The sequence below is a fragment of the Enhydra lutris genome, unplaced genomic scaffold (genome assembly GCF_002288905.1).
Source record: "Enhydra lutris kenyoni isolate GAN:26980312 unplaced genomic scaffold, ASM228890v2 scaffoldscaffold46, whole genome shotgun sequence".
Classification (NCBI taxonomy): Eukaryota; Metazoa; Chordata; class Mammalia; order Carnivora; family Mustelidae; genus Enhydra; species Enhydra lutris.
The window spans coordinates 9,653,568-9,675,059 of record NW_019154130.1 but is presented as its reverse complement, the minus strand read 5'-3'; the positions used below and the strand labels follow the sequence as shown (position 1 = coordinate 9,675,059).

General features: G+C 52.7%; 1 protein-coding gene across 1 annotated transcript in view; it reads left to right on the top strand.

Moving 5' to 3' along the window:
• LOC111156417 (RNA binding motif protein 19) overlaps nt 1-21,492 on the top strand; it is a 118,022-nt gene that overhangs the window by 36,366 nt on the left and 60,164 nt on the right. The window contains exons 20-21 of the mRNA XM_022517298.1: nt 569-624; nt 3,360-3,476. Of these exons, the coding sequence (XP_022373006.1) occupies nt 569-624; nt 3,360-3,476 (173 nt within the window). The remainder of the gene's footprint in view (nt 1-568; nt 625-3,359; nt 3,477-21,492) is intronic.

Genomic DNA, 21,492 nt, shown 5'->3' with positions numbered 1-21,492 from the left:
ACCTCCCTGTGTGCACACATACACGCACGTTGCCTCCAAGAATTGTTTACATGGAACTATGCATGGTGTATTTTACGGGAGATTTAAGCGATTTTCGAGGGTGATTTTGTTAATTCGCCAGTTTTTGCCTTAAGGGACCCACGTGAGAGCCTAGCTTTCCTTGCAACCTCTCTGTGGGTTAGATTTTTTTTTTTTCTTAAGCATCCAATCTAACCTGAACTCTCACTCTGCAAGCCAGACCGAAGGGGCTTCCTTTGCCTGCAGACGCTTACACACGATGGAAAATTCTGTGTCCCTCCAGTGGCATAAAGGTCAAGGCCCACGCGTGGCTCGAGAGGACATCGGAAGGCTGGGTCTCCGTGACCAGCAGCTGCCTGGGCTCGGCGTGAGCCATTTCCAGGAGAAGCTGTTCTCTGTCCTTGATTCCAGCTGGCCCCTCTGCCTGGGAACATCTTCCTTCTGAGATTTCCCTTCCCCTCCGCAGAAGCCCGCTCTGGTGAAGGACAGGGGATACGGGTGAATATTTCTGGGAGGACAGAGTGACAGGCTGTGTTGTCTTATCTCTTAGGGTCACGTCGTGGATGGCCACAAGCTGGAAGTGAGGATCTCGGAACGAGCCACCAAGTGAGTCTTCAATGCCCCATCTTTGCTTTGACCCGGGGCAGTCCCTTCTGCCTGGTTCTGGTGCCCCAGACCCTTGCCATGACCACCCCGCCCCCCGCCCCAGCCGGAACCCCTCACTGTGTGGGACTCTTCTTCATGAAGCTGGTGTCCCATTTGCCAGCTCCGAGGCCCGTTTCTGTGATGAACCCGTCTTTGAGTCAATGCTTCACACACATGTATTGTCATCGAAGGAGCAAGAATAGGAAAAATAACCATGTCCTGCTCATCTTGGTGATACAAATAACCCACCAATGAGTTGCAAGTTGCTGGGGTTTTGGATGAACAGGAGAAGCAAGAAAAGCTTAGACATCCGCCTTTATGGGGCTTTCTCTCCTGGAGCTGGACAACAGAGCCCAGAGACAGTCTCTAGTTAATTCAAAAGAGATTCGGTAGGCGTTAGAGACGGAGACAGAACAGTCTGTCCAGTGACCAGTTTCCTGAAGTAGTGGGGTTTTTTCCTAAGAATTTATTTTTGTTCCTGTCCTCTGCCCACTCGTATGTCTAAATGAGCTGATCCCCCTGAAGTGCCTCTGACGGTCCTAGGGCCGGTTTGAGATGTTTTTTGGTAGTTTTCAGCAGGTTGTTTGTTTGTTGTGGTCGTTGAGCCGATGAGCCGCCCGGGGCTGGCCTGGAGCCACTGCTTTCTCTTCCCTCTCTGTTCTCAAAGCTGCTCGTGAACCCAGCCCCCAGGCCACCTCTGGTATCCTTCGCCCAGCCCAGTCTGTGCCAAGGGAGTACCCTTTGGGAGAAGAAGGCCTGGTTCGGGATGGGCTCCTGAGCTGTGAGGGAACAGTGGGATTCCAGGCATTCAGCCCCACAGCTGTGGGTTCCAGTCCCAGAGCCACGTGGCCTTGGGTGGCTGACTTGGCCTGCGAAGTAAAACGCACCAGCTAGAGGGTGTGTGTGAAGCGCCTGGCACATGCCATGCCCATGCTCACTCCGCCGGCGGTGGCAATCTTTCCTTTCCATACCCTGTCTGCAGGGAGTCAAGCTAAAGTCACCTTGCGAGCTTTCAGTGCCCAGCCAGTGCTGATCGAGTCATCTTTCTATTCAGCAAAACACCAGAGAGAACCTGCCGTGTTCTGGATACTCTGCCCAGTTGCTGGGAATGGAGTTTCCTTGCGGTGCTCACGTACTGGGGCCGTGTATTTGGTAGAACCTTCTACAGTGGTGGCATTCCTCTCTGATGTTCTGCCTCTGTGCCATCCAATACAGCGACGGCTTGCTACTTGTGGCATTTGAGCACTTAAGGGGCGGGGGGTGGTTGTGTTTTCTATTGCTGCATAACGGTATCCCAGGCCTAGCTTGAAGCAGCAAACATTTATTATCCTATGGTCTCTGCGGCTCAGGAACTCGGGAGCAGCTTAGCGGGGTACTTCCGTCTCCCGGTCTCTCAAGGTTACCGTGAGGATGTCGGCCAGGGCTGCAGCCTCATCTGAAGGGCCCCTGGGACTAAAGGATCGCCTTCCAAGATGGCGCCCTCACATGGCTGTTGGCGCAGCCTGTGTTCCTTTTTCCCACAGACTGAGGGATCCAAGGGACAGCAAGAAGGAGGCAACAGTTTCTTTGCCAACCTCGTCTCAGGAGTCACTGTTGGTGTCTGTCTTCCATTGGTCACACAGAGCCCAGGAGGGGACTCCTCAGGGGCATGAATACTGCGAGGCAGGGCTCACAGGGGCCATCTTGGATGCTGGCTCTCCCACAATGGAGGGGTTGAATTTCGAATTTTGTTTTCACGTAGATTTAACTGGCCATGTGTGGCTTGTGGCCACAATATTGGACAGCACAGCCTAGAGGACAGACTGCAAAGGGAAACACGAGCAAATACATACGATGCGGTTAGGTGGTGGCGAATGCCAGAAAGGAAAACAGAGCCGGAGTGGGGGGGTGAGTTGCTGTTTTCGTGGCGATCCTTACCGAAGGAAGCGAGTGGTAACAATCGTCTTTATGACAACTTGCCGCCATTTACGGAACATTTAGCTCACGGTAGGCACCATGCAGAGTGTTCAACGGGTCCTCAAACAGTATGACGAGGCCAGCCCTTTTATTAAGGCCATTGTGCAGTTGAGGAAACGGAGGCCCAGAGAGGCCAAGTTACTTGCCCAAGATCACTCAGATCCTGTGTGTCCGACTTGGCTTCCACAGCCCAGTTATCAGCTTCTTGCTCACAGCCCTGCCCCGTTTTGATGCAGGAGCGCATGTGAGATGGGGACACGTTGGAGAGGACCCTGAGCCCCCGGATCAGTTTCCTCTCTAACCCCCAGCCCATGTCCCAGGCCAGAAACTGCTCTAGGGCTTTGGGATGATGCCCCTTGGGTGAGCGGTGGAAAGTCTCAGATAAGCCCTGTGGGCCACTTGGGGTCTTGCTGCATCCCGAAAGGGACAGTGGAGACTGGATATGGTGTGGAACGGGCCTCACCCTCGTCAGGGTTCCTGTCTCCAGTCCCTGCTGGCCCTTGGGTCTCTCAAATGATGTGCAAGAGAGACCCAGAGGTGGGTAGGTGGCCTGACTGGTCTACGGCCGTTTTGAGAACATGGTCATGTCCCCCACAGGAGACCACTTCCCTCCCATTTCATCTCTGCCTTGTCCACAACGACTCCTTGACTCCCTCACCTGCACAGAGAGGGAGGGCAGGGAGTCTGTGGAGGGCATCCTACACCCCGAATAACCCGAACCCTTTCCCCCGACCGTCCAGGCCAGCCTTGACATCCGCTCGCAAGAAACAAGTTCCCAGAAAGCAGACCACGTCCAAGATCCTGGTGCGTAACATCCCATTCCAGGCTGACAGCCGGGAGATCCGTGAGCTCTTCAGGTGAGAAGCGCTGGTTCGGTCCGAGGCGCGGGGTGTGGGTGGGGAGGCCGCCGGATCCTTGGAGGAGGTGGCCTCGCGGTCCTCTGATGGCTCAGCCAGAGGCCGGCCCGTGGTCTTTCAGAGGTCATCTTTGGGCTGCCTCTGATGTATCTGCCTCGACCTCACGCACTGCTTTCCAGAGCAGTGCACAGAAGAATCTCGCAACAGCCGGGCCGCCTCCTCCAGAGGTGAGACAGAAAGAAAGGGAGGCTGATCTCCATCCGCACGCATAGCAGGTCGGGGCGGGAGCCACGTGGCTGAAGCTCAGCTCTGCCCACTCTCTGCCTGAGGTTCGTCCTCCCAAGGCACTCCTCTGGTCTAAGCCAGTGGTTCTCCGCCTTCTTGGTATTTTCGAGTCATTTGGTGACTTTCATAGACATACCTTTACTCAGACCCCACCCCCAGGGAGCTGGATTTTGTTGGTGGGGGGTGGGCGGGGGAGGGGACAGACATTGATATTTTGATCAGAGCTCCCCAGGGGTTCTGGTTCTACCCACCAGCCAGAGTTGGGCACCTCTGTCTACATTGCTACTTACGGAGAGGCCATTTTGCATTAAGAATGAATCACCTGTATAAATCATGCCGTCTATCAGCAGACACTAGTACAGGGTCAGAAATTCCAGGTTCTGGGACCTGGAAGAGCAGACTGGGGGAGTACTGGCAGCTGGAAGGCCAGTCGTGATGCTCTGCAGAAAGGTGGGTGTAATCAGACCAGTTTTCCCACATCTCGAAAGAGAAACCAGCAGTCCAGATTTTGGAGGGAATAAGTTGGCAATTAATTTGTATAGGACGAAGTCTCTGTCTGTGGCCAGATATAACCCAAGAGCCACCACTTTGCAACCCCCGTGCTGAGACATTGCACGGTTGAGCATTGGAGATTAGTGAGGTAGCACCCAGAGCCAAGCCCTGGATCGGACATCTCTATGGAGGGCATTACAGGAAGAGGTGTAAAGCCAGGGCCCTCCCCAGGCAGGTGCTGGGTGGCACAGAGAGAGACCATCCAGCCCTCAGAATGTAATGACAGTTGGAATTAGCCCCAACCAAACAGATTGTCTGAGGCCCCCCGGAACCCACAGCCTCCTGGTCTGCGGGATCGAGAGAGCTAGGTCTGCGTTAAAATCATCGGTCAGCATCTTATTCATTGGATTAACTTACCAAGGTCGGTTGTGGATGCAAACTAGAAATCCTGTATTTGGGGGACTAGAAAGAAGTATCTTTGTATGCACTCTACCACTGTGCACTCATTTGGTGTAAAGGGTAGGGAGCCGTTTGTGGGATTTGCTTCAAAACTCGCCATCCCTCTCGCCTCTGTGCCACACCGTCTGCTGGCATGCCGTTCATTAACAGGCGTGGTTAGCGGGTGCTGGTGCAGACGCCATCCCCGCCGGCTCCTAGCAGCTGAGTCTTAGCTGTGATCCCGGGTCCCCCACGGGGCAGCAACAGCCTGGTGAGATGGGGTCACAACCTGTGGGGGGACATTTTCCGTTTCCCCGCACCCAGGGAGACCAGTCAAGAGGAGTACGTGAGCGAGGTCGTTACAGGAGAGCCCGTATCCTCAGCCCCAAGCGCCTGCTGGTTTTAACATGCTTCTGCTTTTTAAAAGAGAGTCCAATTTAAGAACTGCCAGATCAAAACAGGATTGCTGCAAACAGCACATGTTGATCAGGAAATAGTACCCCGCCGAAATGACAGTTCCACTTGTTTACGCAGCGTATCTAGGATGACACTTATCCAGGGAAACAAAAGACCAAGACGGGAGGGAAAAGCGCTGTGTTTGATCTCTCGCTTTATATTTATTTTGAGAAGACAGGGAATTAGTGTCCACTGAACATAATTTCGCACGGAGTCTCTTCTCCCTGCCATTGTTTTGACGGTAGTTCCCGCCAGCCCTTGGAAACGAACGGAAAACCGGCTTGGAGGGCTCCCCTTGCTTTGTTGTGCACTCGGGCTGGGGGAGGAGGCAGTTCCCAGCAGCGGGCAGCAGGGGTCGCTGTGAGCCTTCTCAGGAGGGCTAAGCTTGTCCGCGAAACCACAGACCCGATTTCAGACAAAGCCAGTGGCCGGCAAAGGTCAGAGCCAGGGGAGGATTTCAGGATTGAGGGGAACCAGCCTGGTCCATTTCGCAGGCAGGTTTTGCGGGCTTGTCCATGCAGCTCTTATCAGAATCCTAGCTCCCTCTGATGGAGCGCTTGCTCTGCGTTGGGCCCTGGCTGTGGATCTGCTGGTGCCGTGTCTTCTCCTTTAAGCTGTGCAGCCCTGCTTCGCCGGAGGGATGCTCATCCCTGTTTTGCACCTGGAAGGATGCTGGAGACCTTGGGTACGTGAAGCGTCCTGCCTAGGACGCACAGCTGAGCCAGGACTGGGAGTTCAGTGGTCTGTCCCAGAGCCATGGCTCGCAGTCACTCCTCTCTCCAGCCTTCTGTCCTTCTCCCGGGTCTGGAAGGAGACTGCCCCCGAGATCGTGTCAGTGGAACCACTGTCCTGTGAACGTATTCCTACCGGCCATTGTGCTAGGTGTCGGGCACGTAGCTGTTCTAGGAGAGATGGGCTCCTCCCCTGAGGACTTCACTGTTTGCGGGAGCCCAGGGAGCAAAGCGACAGCAACAGTCGGACAGCGACACACTCAGGGTGCTCAGGAGTGAGCGTAGAGCCATGGGACAGCATGGTCAAGAGCACCCACGGGGGGGTGGCAGCTCGCCTGCCCTTCCCCGCCTCTTGGACCCTGCTTGTGAGCTGGGGCAGCAGCTTCCCACCAAGGCAGTGTTTGCCTGCGCCGTCCCTGGAGGCCAGCAGCCTGCAGTTGGGCCTGCCCGCACCACAGCGCAGCCCCTTGAACCCAGCCGCGACAGGGGCCGAGAGCCACCGCAGAGCCGCGTCCCTGCGGGATCGTCACCTGGGACAGTTCGAGGCCCCCGCTTTAGAAAAGGCGGAGTAGACACAGCAGTGGATTAGGAGACAGCGCTTCTCTTCTCTGCCACCGCCCCTCTGGGCCTCAGTTTCCCCTGGCACAAAGTAACAGTAGGAACACTGCTGATGGCGCATGCTGTCATTTACGAGGACAGCGTAGTAAAAATGTTAGTGTTTGTCATCATCCAGTAATGTTTTCCAGCCCAGCCTGTGCCGGGCACTGCTCTGTGTTAGTACAGGTCTGTTTTTCCCACAGCAGGCCTGCGAAGCAGTGTTGCCTCCTTTTCCCAGGGAGGAAATCCGTTCCCCAGCCCAGATTCCCACCCCGGGGCCTTCCGCCGGCTCGCTGGCACCCAGCTCCCACACTCCGTGACTGCCTCAGGGATTCTGCCTGCGGAGCGTTTAATACGGGGCCTGCTGTGGGGCCGGTGGTTGATAAACATTAGCTGTGGTTATCGAACAGCGCAAAACCGGTGGCACCGGACTTAGAACCTTGGACAGCCTGACGGCAGTGCAGAGCCTCGACAGTCCTCTGGGGCATTTTCTTAGTGTTTTTTCTCCTTTTCTAAGTATGTCCCTCCTGCCCTGTGATCCTTTCCCTCTGCAGCTGGTTCTGGGCTGGAGAGAGTACGGGGGGACACAGGTCTCTCCACCCCAGAAAGGAAACGCAGAAGACAAACGGGGATTCTCTAGAGTGTGCAGGTATGTGCATGTGTGCCGGGAGCAGACTCCTCACCCCATAGCTGGAGCAGGGGTGGAAATGGCCCCCTGGTTCACAGTGCTGTGTGCACAGTCTTAAGCCAGTATCCGTTCCAGGAGAAGAAGGGGGAATCAGCTTCCCTTCCTGTCTGGGTTTGCTGTGGGGTAGGTAGGCGTGTTTGCGGACCTATGGATCTGCGGGGTGCTTTGCTCACCTCCAAGGGAAAGCCTGGATTTGGAGTCCCTGGGACAGAGAATGGTTCAGAGAATAGCCCCACAGATGGGGCCTAAGTGTGTACCCCACCTAAAGCTTGTGGCCCCCACCCCTGTCCTTACACACAAACTCGAGTGCAGAGCATTTGATGGACAGGACTTGTTCTACCTGAGTTGCAAGGGCTGAGCCCGAGACAGCACAGACGCCTTGGAATTGGATGGCTCGGCTTTCAGCTCTCAGGAGCTGTTGGACAGTGACTGACCACGTCCCATGTGCAAGAGCTGCTTGTGCCTCTCCTGGAGGAGGAACCCAGGGTGCAGAGAGGTACAGGGGTGTACCCCATGGGCAGCCTTGGTTTGGGCTGCTCAGCTCATGAAAGGCAGTGATCGTCTGGGAAGGAGTTTCTGCCAGCAGGGCGGGCTTTGAGTGTGCGTGACCAGGTGGCCCCGAGACCCCCATGCTGGCTTCAGTGTCTGGTGTCGCTGTCCTAAAATTCTTACCGTCTGGACAAGAGGCCCTAAGTTTTCGTTTCACACTGGACCCTGCAAATGGTGATCCAGTCCTGCGGGCAAGCCACCGGAATGGTGTCTGATTCGTGCCTGCTGGAACTTATGATTTAAAATACTCCTTCAGCTCATCCCTGGCCGGCACGGCTCAGCCTGTCCTGGTCTCTCAAACTCCTGGCCCCCCTCACAGCCCCACCTTGGAGAGCTGTCCCTATGGTTTAGTGTCCCTGACCTACCCCAGCCCCCAGACTGTAATCTCAGCCACTGTGGTCGCTGCTCTGTCCACAGGCACACAGAGGGTGCTCGATAAATCTTTGCTAAGCACATAATACGCTCTGCACAGCCTTGCTTATGGAATCCTAATAAAAACAGGATGCGTGAGGCACAGAGAGGTTAGGGAGTTTGCCCAGGGCCACACAGCTCTGCAGGCGCACCACCCAGTCTCTCTCACTCTGGAGACCTGCCCAGCTCCGTGAAACTCTCCATAAGGGTCAGGGGAGTTAGGTGGGAGCTTCTAGCAGAAATGCTGCCTCAGGGGGCTAGGCAGTGGCTATGGGCTACGGATGGGGAGAGCTTTCATATCTTTCCTCCTGTCCTCCTCTGATCTCTGATCCTCTTTTTTTTTTTTTTTTTGTTATTCCGTTCCTTGGAGGTGTGAACCACCTGCTAGGGGTGTGAATGGGTGAGCTCCCAACAGGTGTCTAGAGGCCTTAATTACACGGCTTGCATCTCCTGTCCCCAGTGCACCTGTTGTGCCTGCTTTGTGGACAATGTCCGTTGTCCCTGGCCTCTCTCCTCCTAATTTCCTCTCACAGTGACCGTGACCGTGGAGGGAGGGCCAAGGATAGCCTGCCTGCCAAGTTCCTCTCACATGCTCCCCACCTTGTTCCCCTCACCCAGGTGTGGGGTTACCGCCTGATTAACTCCTGGTGGTCACCTGTGCTTTTCCAAAAGCTAAGAGCCCTGGCATCTGCTCTCTGCGGAGGCCTGGGACTGACGCAGCCACTTCCTGCTCGCCAGCCTCCATAGGGGAGAAGCTCTGCACCGCGCAGCCTTCCTCGGGCAGCCCAGAAGGGCCACTGGAGAAGGGGTGTTGGTGGAGGGGAGAGAAACCCCTCAGCCACGTTCTACAAGGGGTGGGGTAAGGAGGCTGCCCCTGCCCACATAGGTCATCCCCACACATGTGCCCCTACAAGGGGCCCCCAGATGGAGGCCACCGCACCCCTCACGTGGGACCACCGTCATTCATGCCGGTGCCGGCCGGCGGCTCTCCCACCGCGGCCACAGAGTCGAGTAGCTGTGTCTGAGACCAGCTGACCCACAAGCACATTACACACGGACGGTCTGGCCCTTCATGGGGTATGTTTGCTGATCCCTGGACTAAGTTAAACGTAGAACTCTGCAGAGCGGGGGCATGCCCTTGGGGTTGTTGGCGTTGTCTTCTAGATGAATTACCCAGATATCGTAATGTTTTTGTCCCTTTTTATAAAACATACAGACCTTACAGGTGAAACTGTCGCCCCGTTGGCCCCCGTTGAGCTGAGAGGTGAGGCCCCACTCCCAAGTTTCCATGTTCACCTCTGCAGGCGCCTTCCCCTACCCTGACCCATTTTCACATCGGGGATGTCCCTTTCTCCTGCTTTGCTAAGGACTTTGTTGTTTAAGGTCCTCTTTAAGAGCAGTTTTAGGGTCACGGCACAATTGAGAGGAAGGTATGCAGTGTCTGTACCCCCTTCCCCCCATACACAGCCTCCCCGTTATCTGCCTTCCCCACCAGAGTGGGACGCTGGTTACATTCAGCGAACCTGCACTGATCCATCGTTGTCCCCCAGAGTCTGCAGTGGGCATGAGGGTGCGTTCTTGGGCATTCGGACAAATGTGTAATGACGTGTACCCATCGTGATAGTATCCTCGGAAGTGTTTTTGCCACCCTGGAAGTCCTCTGAGCTCTGCCCACGCATCCCTCCCTCCTGCTCTGCGGAGTTTGTAAAGGACTGTATGAATGCCCGCATTCATTCTCCACTGAGCTGGGGGCAGCAGTCGGTGCATTTAGGGCCCACCCAAATGCAGTATGACTCCACCTTACCACGATCACATCTGCAAAGATCTGATTTCCAGTACGATCCTATGCGTAAGCTGTGCTGGGCATGAATTTGGGGGACACATCTCACCCAGTACTGGAGGTCTTAGAGGGGCAGTCGGGGAGGCTTCTCTGAGGAGGGGACATTATTGTGGGGACCTGAGGGTATGAAGGAGTGAGCTGCCTCCAGGTGGGGGGAGCTGCGGCAGGTGCCACGCCCAGAGGTGGGAATGAGCTTGGCCCCTGAGGGGGATGGGCAGGGTGAGGAGAAGCATAGGGGCAGCCCTGAGATGAGATGATCGGGCAGGGGCACAGTCTTGTGGGCCACGAGAAGGGCTTTGGCTGGTTTTTAAACTTGTTATTCAGGTGTGACTAGCACCCAGCTCAAAAAACAGAATTTTCCCAGCCCGCTCTATGTCTGGTGCCCTGTTCCCATCACTGCCCCCCACCCACTCCCTGCCCTCCCACCCGTCCCCTGACTTCTGAACACATGTATTTGCATGGCCTGTTTTTGTTCTTTATGTCATTGGCATCACACCGTTATCTCCTTTTTGGCGTCTGGCGTCTCTGCTCAACATTTTTGGTTGTAAGATTCTTCTGGGTTGTTATGTTGTCGTCGCGATCTGTTCATCCTTGGGGCCGTGTAGTGTAGTACAGAATGCTCCTGTGAATATTCTTGCCCGTGTCTTTTGGTGACCTCGTGCACGTGCCTCTGTGGGTGTCCCTGTAAGACTAGAATTGCTGGGTCACTGAGTGTGCATATTGCAACTTTAGTAAATATCCCACACGGGCTTCCAAAGAAACTCTGTCAGTTTGTACCTCCCCATGGGTCTGGGTGTTCCAGCTGCCCTCGGTCCTCACCGACACTTGGTATTGTCTGTCTTTTGTAGCCATTCTGGTGTGTATGTAATGGCATCATCACGTTGTCGTTTTAATTTGCACTTAAGGAAATCAATTGTTTTGTCATATCCTTATGAGCATGTGTTGAGAGACTTGTGGAATTCCTGTTCAAGTCTTCTGCCCATTTTTTTTTTTTTTAATGGGATTGGCTGGGGTTTTTTTCCTTATTATTTTTCTAATTACTTTCTGTATAATCTTATGTGTTCTGGATTCAAGTCCTGTGGTTGATATATGGTAGCAGTCCCTCCATCTCCCATTCTGTGAGTATTTTAATGGAGTCCTCTCAGTGGTGTCCTTTGATGAACAGACGGCTCTTAATCTTAACATTTGTCACTTTTCCCCTTCGTAGTTCCTTCATAGTTGCCTTTGGGCCTTTTGTGTCCTATTTAAGTCATCCCTGCGTCCTCCAAGCTCACGAACATAGTCTCCTATTTTCCTGTAAAAGCTTTGACCTTTCACATTTGGGTGTGCAGTCCCTCTGGAATTGATTTTTGTATATGGCGTGAGGTAGAGATCGAGGTACTTCCCCACGCCCCCCCTCCAACCTGCGATGGATAGTCAATTGGACCGACATCATTTATTGCGAAGGCCATTCTTTCCCCTCTGCTCCGCGGTATTGATTTTGTCATAAATCAGGTGACTGTGTATGTGAGGGTCTGCTTCTGGACTCTCTAATCTGTTCCTTGGGTCTATTTGTCTATCCCGGTGCCAATACACACCGTCTTAATTACTGTGGCTTTGTAAGAGCTTGATATCTGGTGTCTTTGTTCTTCCCCAAGATTGCCTTGACCATTCTCGGCCCTTTGCACTTCAGGCCTTTGTGTTTTATTCCATAGCCACGAGAGGTTCTGAGCGGAGGGAATGGTGGGTGACTTCATTTGTAAAAGAGCTTGAAAGAAGAGGGTCCGAGTGGGCGTGCAGAGACCTGCAAGGCGGTTTCTTTTTTTTTTGCAGCCGCCTGGGCCCGAGGGACTGTGGTTTGGACCAGGTGTGGGCGGTGGAAATGGGTGCTGGGTCGGTCTGCGGTTGCGATTGCTGGTCTGCGGGTGTGATTGGATGGTTTTCGTGGGTCTCCTGCAACAGAGACAGGAATGGAGGATGACTCCTATGTTTGGGGTTCCTGGTGACTGGCTGGGTGATGTGCCACATTCGGGGTGGGGGTTGCAGAGTGCAGCACTAGGGAGGCGTCGGCCCCGCCCGGCGTGCCTCGCACTTCCTCCCCCGTGATGCTCACACGTAACCCCCAGCCATAGTGGTGGTGCCAGACAGTTGTGCTTCTCATTCACTCTGCGCATGTGCACATGCGTGTGCGAGGGGTACCCGCGAACCTTCCTTCCAGGAGCAGCTCTGGCTCATCCACGGATGTCGGCCACCGCATTAGCATTGCCATACCCACGTCCCTACTCGGCAGTGTTCTCTGCCGCACGAGGGAGGCACCACTCCTTGCCGGAGGGCCCCGCCAGGGCCTGGAGCGCTCTAGTGCTCGTGATTTCACTCATTCCTCCCCACGAGCTGCCTCGGGAGCCGAAGCTGAGCACACTTGGCAGATGGCCGCCCAGCCATAAAACCCCAAGCAAGTTGCAAAGTCGGATTCACACTCTCCATCACTCCCTTTCTGTGCAGGCTCTCACATTGTTCCAGGGACAGAGATGTGCCTTTTTAACCCTTTCCTGGACCCATCCAGCGCATGTATTAAGTTCTTTCCACATGCCTGTCCTTGGCAGTCATCACTCTTGAAATTTTCTGTGTCCCTGCTGCTTATGAAGGCCAGTCTGCAAATACTTGACATGTGCTGCCCGTGAGCTGAACCCTGTGCCCACTTCAGAGAGCTGGCCCTGCCCTCAGGATCGCTACCTTCAGAAAGAGGATGACCGTTACAAGCCCATAACTCAAACATGCCAAGGAATCAGTTCTTCCTCAAAGGGAATGTCCCAAGGACAGAATGGAGCAGTCCTTGCAGGACATCTTTTTATTTGGAAAGAAGATCTGGCATTCTGAATGAACCACAGCATTCACATTAGCCAGCTGTGGGAAGCAACGCAACAGAATCACCTAGTCCAAATCCCAGATGCCCCACCCCCACAGCCTGGCTGCCTCTCGGATCCAACTCTTAATATGGGCCCACTTGGTTTGGGCAGTTGTGGGGGGGGGTTGGGTGGCACACGGACTTGGCTCCATCAGGTTAAAGACCCAAGGCTGGCCAGCCTACAGAGGCAAGCCCTAGAGGAGACTGCTGGTCCTCACAGCAGATGCCACCCGGAATTGGTCCAAGTGAAAATACACACCCGCTGGAACGGCTAGGATAAAAAACGGGAGGAGCACGGACCACCGCTGAGGACGCGGAGACACTGGACCCATTCACACATTGCCAGCGGGAATATGAAATTGTATAGTGGCTCAGGAAAAGGATAGGCACTTTCTTCCAAACTACACACGCACTCACTGTGTGCCCCGGCATTTCCGCTCTTGTGTGTCGATGCCAGAGGAATGGAAAGTGAAGTTCATGTAAAGACCTGTACACGTGCCCAACATCCGGCAAGCGGATAGACCAGGTGAGGTCTGTGGAGCCGTGTCTTGCCATCAGTGGGAGTGAGTGCTCACACGTCCCATACCACGGTGGGCCTCGAAAACATTATGCTAGGGAAAAATAGCCGGTCCCAAAAGAGTGCGTATTACGTGATGTCACTTACACAAAATATGCAGAATAGAAGGCTCTAGGATTAATAGTTACTTGTGGATCAGGAACTGGGGTGGGGAGGCAATTGCTAAAGGACTTGGGGTTTCTTTCTAAGCTATGAAAATTTTCTATAGTCCTGGTGATGACTCACAACTCTGAGTATACTAGAAACCACCGGGTCATACACCGCAAATAGTTGGATCTCGCGGTGTGTGAATTGCATCTCACTGAAGCTACTACAGGAGGAAGCAAGAGAGGGAGGGAGGGAGGGAGGAACTTGTATACAGATGCCCATAGCAGCTTTATTCATTGTGCCAAAACCCAGAAACCACCCAAATGTCCTTCAGCAGGCAAGTGGCTAAATGAGCCGTGGTTCATCCATGACACGGAACACTACGAAGCAATAAAAAGGGACAAAACGTCGGTACACCCAGCAACCTGTGCGAAATCTCTGACCTGTTATTGCCGGGTGGGAAAAGCAGATCTCCAGAGGGTAGACACTGTGTGATTCCATTCATATAACATTCTTCAAATGGCAAGATTAGAGGGATGGGGAGCATTAATTGGGGATCAGTTAGGCAGAGGGAAAGAGAGGGTGGTGGTATCTGTGAAATGGAAGCACAGGCGATCCCCGCAGTGAGCATTGTGTATCTTGACTGGTCATCACAAGTCTACACGTGGTAAAATTGCGTAGAACTAGTACGTATACTCAAATGCGTGCACATAAAACTGGTGAGATCTGATTAAGGTCAGTGATTGCATTAATGCCGATTTTCTGGTTGTGATATCATAGTGTTATAAGATGTTACCACTGGGTAGACTAGGTGAAGGGTGTGAAGATCTCCCTATTTCTTCCAGCCTCCTGTGAGTCTATAATTATTTCAGAATGAAAAGTTTTTTAAAAAGCAAACATCCAAATTCATAAAGGATTATAAAAGGCCACACGCTGTAGTAATGAGTTGCCTGTCACCAGGGGTAAGCAAGTGAAGACCAAGGCAACTCTCTGTTAAGCGTGCTATAAAGGGATTTCTGGTGGAGTAAGAGGCCAGGCTCACTCCCTTCAAGACACTTGCACCCGCAATATTGTCAGCATTAGTATCCCGGGGCTGGGGGGGGTGGTCAGAGAATGGAGAGTCCTTTGGCCTTTGGTTGGAAGGAGATCAGCATTCAACAGACACACAGTTGATAGCCAGGTGAGGAGGGGGTGGGAATGAGGAAGAGAAATTACCCCAACTTTTATATGCTGTATAAACAGTATATACTTTATCACTTAAATCTAGGCTGATTGAACCCAGGGAAATGAAGAGACTGGCCTCATATGTGTATTTGATGCATGAACCTGGCACTGTAGGAAACACAGAAGAATATTAAGTGTCCACTGTTTGCAGTGCAAGGAAACAGCCGTTCTGTGTGGCTCCTGCCTTCTCAAAGAGTTCAGAAACCAGCCCATGACTTCCTCAGGCTCTTGTTGATCTCTGTCCCTCCAGACACTAGGCCCGGCAGACCGGTCACAAAGCCACATTTCTCAGAGTGTGCCCTTCACCATTTAAGATCCCCAGGAGCACAGCCCCGAGGCGTTTAACGGGGATGTGCGCTGGGTGAGTCTCTCTTCATTGGCGAGGTCCGCTTTGCAGAAAATCTGTTTCAGACCCTTTGCTTCCCCGTTTTTAATTATCCTGCTCTCTGCCCACCAGTATATCCACCAGGGGATGGTCAGAGGCTGTAAAAGTTAATGCTGCTCAAACCAGGAGAAAGCAACCCTTGCTCAGATGAGATACCCGGGTTACCCGACTTCTCCTTTCTCGTGTTGTCCTTGTGCTGTGGTCATCAGAAGTCTGCTGTCCGCTTGGAAAAGAGCCAGGGTGATTTTCCAAGTGAGCAGAACACCGGCCAGGGAGTCAAGAGACCTGAATTCTGGCCCAGCTCCGCCTTGCACCCTTGAGGTCACCTTGTGCAATTGCGTGACTTCTCCCAAGTCTCTGTTTGTTGAATGAGTCAGTGAAGGGGTCAGGCGAGGCCAGCCAGGGGCCTACAGCTTCCTCCTCACAAGCCGACACAAAGCTGTTGGTCATGGCTGCCCGGTGTCCTGGGTCAGTGGACAGCCAAGCTGTCTGGGCTCTGCAGGAAACAGCACTGCAGTTGATTGGTGATGTCTGCCACGGATGTGGGAGCAGCCTCTGTGATAGGCAAGCAACTACAGGGAGTCACCTAAGAGCAGGGCAGGCATCGACTGACCGTGGCTGGAGCTTTTGTGTTTCCGTCTGCCACACTGTCTGCTAGAGGCGGTCCCAGACCGGGGCCCATGTGGAAGCCTACTTTTGTTTTCCTCTTGTTGTTCTTTTCCTTTGCGATTCCATAGATGTGGTCCTGGGTCACAGCTGACATTTTCTTTCCCTTCGCGCCTTGCCCGATTCCAGGGAGGTGACAAAGGCCCAGACGGTGGGATGGGGCACCCTGGGGAGAGCACGCAGGTCCCCGGGGGGAGGAGGGGCATCGTGCGCCCTGATTCCTTCCCCACAGCCTGCGCTAGCCTTGCTTTCACACCTCCTCTCTCCCCATTCCATTCAGGGCCTTTTCAGTTACAAGGTCTCCGTGCTTTGTCTGGGCTTGCCAGGAGAGCGGCCGGCAGTGGGCTCTTTGTTGCAGCTGATAATTGTGCTCCGTGTCTCCAGCATCCTGGGTGCTGAAAGGCAGCAGGAGCCCCGGGATATCTTGGGAGGCTTCCGAGCAGGAGCAGCCTCTGCCTGCTCACGTGACTCGGAGCCTCCCGTGGAAAAGGGAGGTCTCAACACACTGCTTTTTAGTTAAGAAATAACCCGCCGGTTTAGCAAATATTTACTGAGCATCTCTAATGAGCCAGGGACTGTGCCAGGTGCTGGGTTACAGAAACAAACGTGAACTCCAGGAGGGAAAGGGACTGTCTTGGTTTAGGGGGGAAGCGGATGCTCGTCTCAAACCATTAAAAACCAGGTCTTCCGTACCACTGGTCTGGGGACATCCCTAGGACTCCAGGTCTATCTCTGGAGAAGGGTGAGGTTAACAGTGGTGTGTGGTTTGCTGTGAGGACAAGGTCTTGGTGAGGTCCCTGGCCTTTCTCTGGCCCCGATGCGGCGGTCCTGTGTGGTGCCGAGGGCTCCCAGAGCACCCAAGTCTGTCCACTGAGAGCTGGGGCCCTGCCACCCAGTATGGAGCTCTTTGGAAAGATATTTGCCTTCCTGGTCCTCCCCAGGCCGCTCTAGAGTGAGGGGGAAGGTCTCTGAAAGGGTTTTCTTTCTTTTTTTTTTTTTTTTAATATTTTATTTATTTATATGATAGAGAGATCACAAGTAGGCAGAGAGGAAGGCAGAGAGAGAGGAAGGGAAGCAGGCTCCCTGCTGAGCAGAGAGCCCGATGCAGGGCTGGATCCCAGGACCCTGGGACCATGACCTGAGCTGAAGGCAGAGACTTTAACCCACTGAGCCACCCAGGTGCCCTTGAAAGGGTTTTCTATTTAAAGGGACAGTCTGTAAAGTCACAGACCGTGGCAGTGTTTCTTAACACCATCCCAGTTCTTGAGCAATGTACAAAGAGCCCTTTGGAAGAAAAACAAAATTCTTGGGGCCCTTCCCCCACAGCGGTGATGGGAATGTTTGTATCCTTATCTTACTTAACCGTGTACAGACGTACCACGCAGAATAAACCGACAACTTATGCTTATGGTTCTCTTAGGACTATAAAACCAAAACATGTTTTCAAATTAAATACAAACAAAATTTAAAATCAATAAAATTCAAATGAACGGCATTATTTTAGTGTGATGGATGATTTTGTTTTGCAGGAACTGAAGTCAGAATGTGGGTTTTGGTATTAGAAAGATGTAGCCTGGGGTCCAGATCTATAATCTGCCTTGTGCCTTGACGTCAGCGGCTCCTAATGCAGAGAGCGCCTGTGTGCATAAGTGCGTGCACGCAGAACGGGAATACTGACTCGAAGGCTCTACCTGCCGGCTCAGCAGAATCAGACCTCTGGCTTACCTAAACGCAGCCTGTCATCTAATGCCCCTCTTAGCGTGGTGTCGCTTAGTGGTTCTGCACAGCTGTCCTGATCACTTATAAAAGTTAGCATTGTAGTGCTTTCTGGAAATTATCAATGAGTGGATAACCAGTTACTTTCCGAACTGAGAACAGGAAAGCGTTTGATTGTTCACTCTGGCTAATCACTCTCTTGTTGCAAAATGGAACGCACACAGACAGGTTCCACACGACAGTGTCCACTGTCACCCTGAGACAGAGCCTGGCTCCTCCGGCCCAGGTCTCTGGGAGTCATTGTGCCCGCACCACTGGGTCCCAAGTCTCTTTAAGCACTGTTCTAATACATATGCATGTATGTATATTAACAGATTGTCTAAATACAAACCAAACATTTTTAAATTACCGTGCAAAGTCACTAAGCTCCCCCTAACCCTGCCTCTTCCCTCAGACACACATATATACACATATATGCCCAAATCTATCAGAGAGGCAGCAGGCCTTGTTTTGAGACACTCCATTCTATTAAGTAGGCTCTGATAAGAGCATGATTTTTCTGTCCACAATCCTTATTGGGTCCACTTAGACCTTTAGATCTTTTTCTCTGCCAAGCCCACTTGTGGTTTGAGAGAAGTACCATCAGTTTTTATGTAGTTTATACCATTGGAGTTGTTCGTCTTGCCACTTGCTTACCAAGGTTAAGGGAAGCTTTGGGAGTTCTTTTGCATGTCCTACCAATCTGAATTTGCTGGGGAAAGGAAGTGGGCAGAGGCCCTTTAAGGTGATTATGGAAGTCAGATCAAGAGGCTGCTCCGTGAAGGGGCTGTTACAGCTGAAGGCTTTGTGCTAAATCTAACACCAACTGTTAGCTTAATGATTTAGAGCATCAGCATTGTAGTCTGTGAGAGTGGCACTCTCTAGAATTGTGTAGTATTCAACCTGTGCCACCGAACAGGGCAGCCCTGGTTGTCCATCAGATCCACATCAGTGTTCAAATGTTGGCTCCTCCTTTATCAGCTATGGGACTTGGATAAGTCACTTAGGTGCCTTCAGTCTCAGTATCTGCCTCTGTAAGAGGGGGACCATAGTACATACACATCAGGGTCATTGGAAAGATTCAATGAGGTAATGAAAATAACGCAGTTAGCCCAGTACTTGGTTCCCAAACTGTGCACCAAGGCACCTTGGGGTGCCTCTTTGAACTCACAGGGACACTGTGGGCTATTTTAGATTTTTGAGGAAAATGTAGCGACAGCTTTCAGAGATGGTGCCAGCTACTACTGTGAAGTTGTCGCCGTGAGGTTAGACTGTGGAGTTGTCATAAGCAGACTGCTAGCTATTCCTTTTGGCCTAGAAATGCCATGAGAAAAGAACCGAGACACCAAGAGCACTATGCATGAACCACAGGAGTTTGGGGACCTGTGGCCTAGCATTTGGTGCAAGCCAGAACGGCTGTGTGGGCCTCGGGGCCTCAGAATTCTATTTTGTTCCGGCTCTTCCTACATTTCACTGTGGGGCCCGGGATTGGTATCCAGGGTTAGTAGGCTGTTCCTCTGGCCTCCCCCTACTCTTCACCTCTGCCCGCTTGTAAAATGCAATTCAAAACATTGATTTCCCAGCTCCGATTTTGGAAAAACCCCAGGCTGCCTGCAGTCATCTCAAGGGGGTGTCACGAAGCGTCCAAAACATAAAAGTCGTAGAAGAAAATTAATTCACTTGCATGTCCATGCCTCGCAGTGTTCCTGGCAAGGTCCGGTGGCCGCAGTCTGGACCCAGGAGTTGAAGGGAGGGTGAGGGGAGGTGGCTCCTCCCAGTCAAGGGCCAGACCCTGGCTGCCCAGCCCGATTTCTGCAGAGGATAGCCATGGCCTTGACTGCCCTAAGCCTTTGAAGTCCACAGGGCGCCCCCCTGATCTCTCAGTAGCATCCTGTGGGCGGGTCCTGCCGCATCTGGAGAAGCAGGCTCGCCCACAAACCTTTGCACCAGGGCGAGCCACAGAGCACGTATGCCCACCTAGGGCCCAGGGATTTTTGGTTCCGGTAGGTTGGGATCGTTTTAACTCCCCTCCTCCTTCCAGCCCCGCTCTGGCCAGCAGGTGAATCGGGGTGCTCTTTAACCTACAGGTATTAAGTTAGACTTTGTAAGAATGCCAACACGGGGCCATCTCTGACCTGCAGAAAGAGTGCTTTTACTTCATCCTCATGGTGATCGTTCGCCCATCACAGGACCGTACCATGCAATGGTCACGCGCTCTCACCCTCTCCTGCTCTCTCTCTCTATCTATGTCTGTACATATGTGGCTTATTTTACTTAGGTATGGTTGACACATTCGTACGGTTTTCTGTTTTTAAAAATCATTAAAATTTACTTTCACAGTTGATACAGGAACACGTTGTCCTTGTTGTGAGACCGTTTCGTCAACGGCCGCCCCTGGTCAGGACCACCCTCCTCCCCAAAGATATTTCCTGTTACCCATTTGAGAACTCTCCTTCCAGAGCCTTCCTCTGTGCGTTTCATACATCAGTGAACCCATGAACAACGTAGGCAGTTGTGTTGTGTGCATTTAGACAAAAATGGTGCCGTGTTTTACGTATCATGAGGCTTTTTTCCCCCCTCGTCGAAAAGGTATCTTGGTGATCTTTCTGGCTTAGTCTGTATAGCTCTACTGGGCTCTTCTTAATGCCCCACGATCTCTCAAGATCCAAGGGAATCTCGCAGCCCATTTTACAGATGAGGAAAGTGGAGTGCAGAGCAGGGCAAAAGTCACAGAGCGAGCAAATGGCAAGGCTGCTTCTGACCCCCAGCCCGGACTGGCTTCTCCCACCAGCCGGCCTTGCCCCCATTCCCGAAGCCCCAGCAGCCTGCCATGTCCTTTTCAGACTCACATGTAGCTCCTTCCAACCCGACCAGAGCTGAGGGATGGGGCTTTCTGGCAGACCCACCATTTGGGTTAATGGAGAGTTGCCATCGATACCATGGATGGCCAATTTCCAAGGAATTAGAATAGAATAAAATATACTTAACATTGGAACTTGGTGGAGTGTAATTGAATCTTTGACGATCCAGAAGGCGATTCAGGGCCTGCAGGGCCTCGGGTCATCATTACAAATATCAGTCATCACCGTGCGCACTGGGCAGGAGCCTCAGTTAATGGGGCTTCCTGGCTGCTGGCCTAAGTGGCTCTCATTGTGCACGGCCTCCCCTGTGATGTGCCTTGTCCTCTGGCCAGAAGAGCAGGCTTGGGGAAGGGAGCAGCTCTCGTTCAGGATCCGAAAGCCCAGGGCCATCTGTGGGTGGGTGGCTGTCCCATGTGAGCCTCTATGATGCACTTCCAGCCAGAGCCTGGGCTCGCGGTCAGACAGCACCAGCTTTGAGTGCCAGCCCGGACCCTCCCTCGCTAGAGGGAGCAGGTGCACAGTGCCCTCCCTTCTCAGGAAGAGGCAGCTCTGATTGCCAAAGGGACTTCCGGGTCTCAGCACCTTCTCCAGGAATCTGTAAAGTTGCCTTGTATTTGTTTTTCTCGATTTGCAAGTAGATTCCTCACCCACTTCCAGAAGGATCGAGACCTCTGTTCACTGATTGCAGAAATTTCAGAAAAACATCACTTGGAAGAAAATTATATTATGACTCCTAGACTGAGGAGTACTTCAGTAAAGGGACACTGAACTTAAGTCTGAGCTCCCTAGCAACCAGCGCAAGAAGGGGAAAAAGCATGAGTGCCTGCTAATTCGGCATCTACCACCCAGCCCCCTCGAGAGACAGCACTCCCCTGGAGGGTTCCCACGGTCTGGCAGGCTGGATTTAAGCCTCTGGTTCTCAAGCTAGAGAGAGCTTACTCTCTGCATTCCACTGCGTAAAGCCACAAGATTAATAGGGATCTTCCTCCTGCAGGATATTGTCCCCAGCAATATAGGGAAAAAAATCTTCTTGTGTTTTTGCACTGACACGACCCTGTTGTGCAGTAGAATGCAAAGTTTACATGAAATG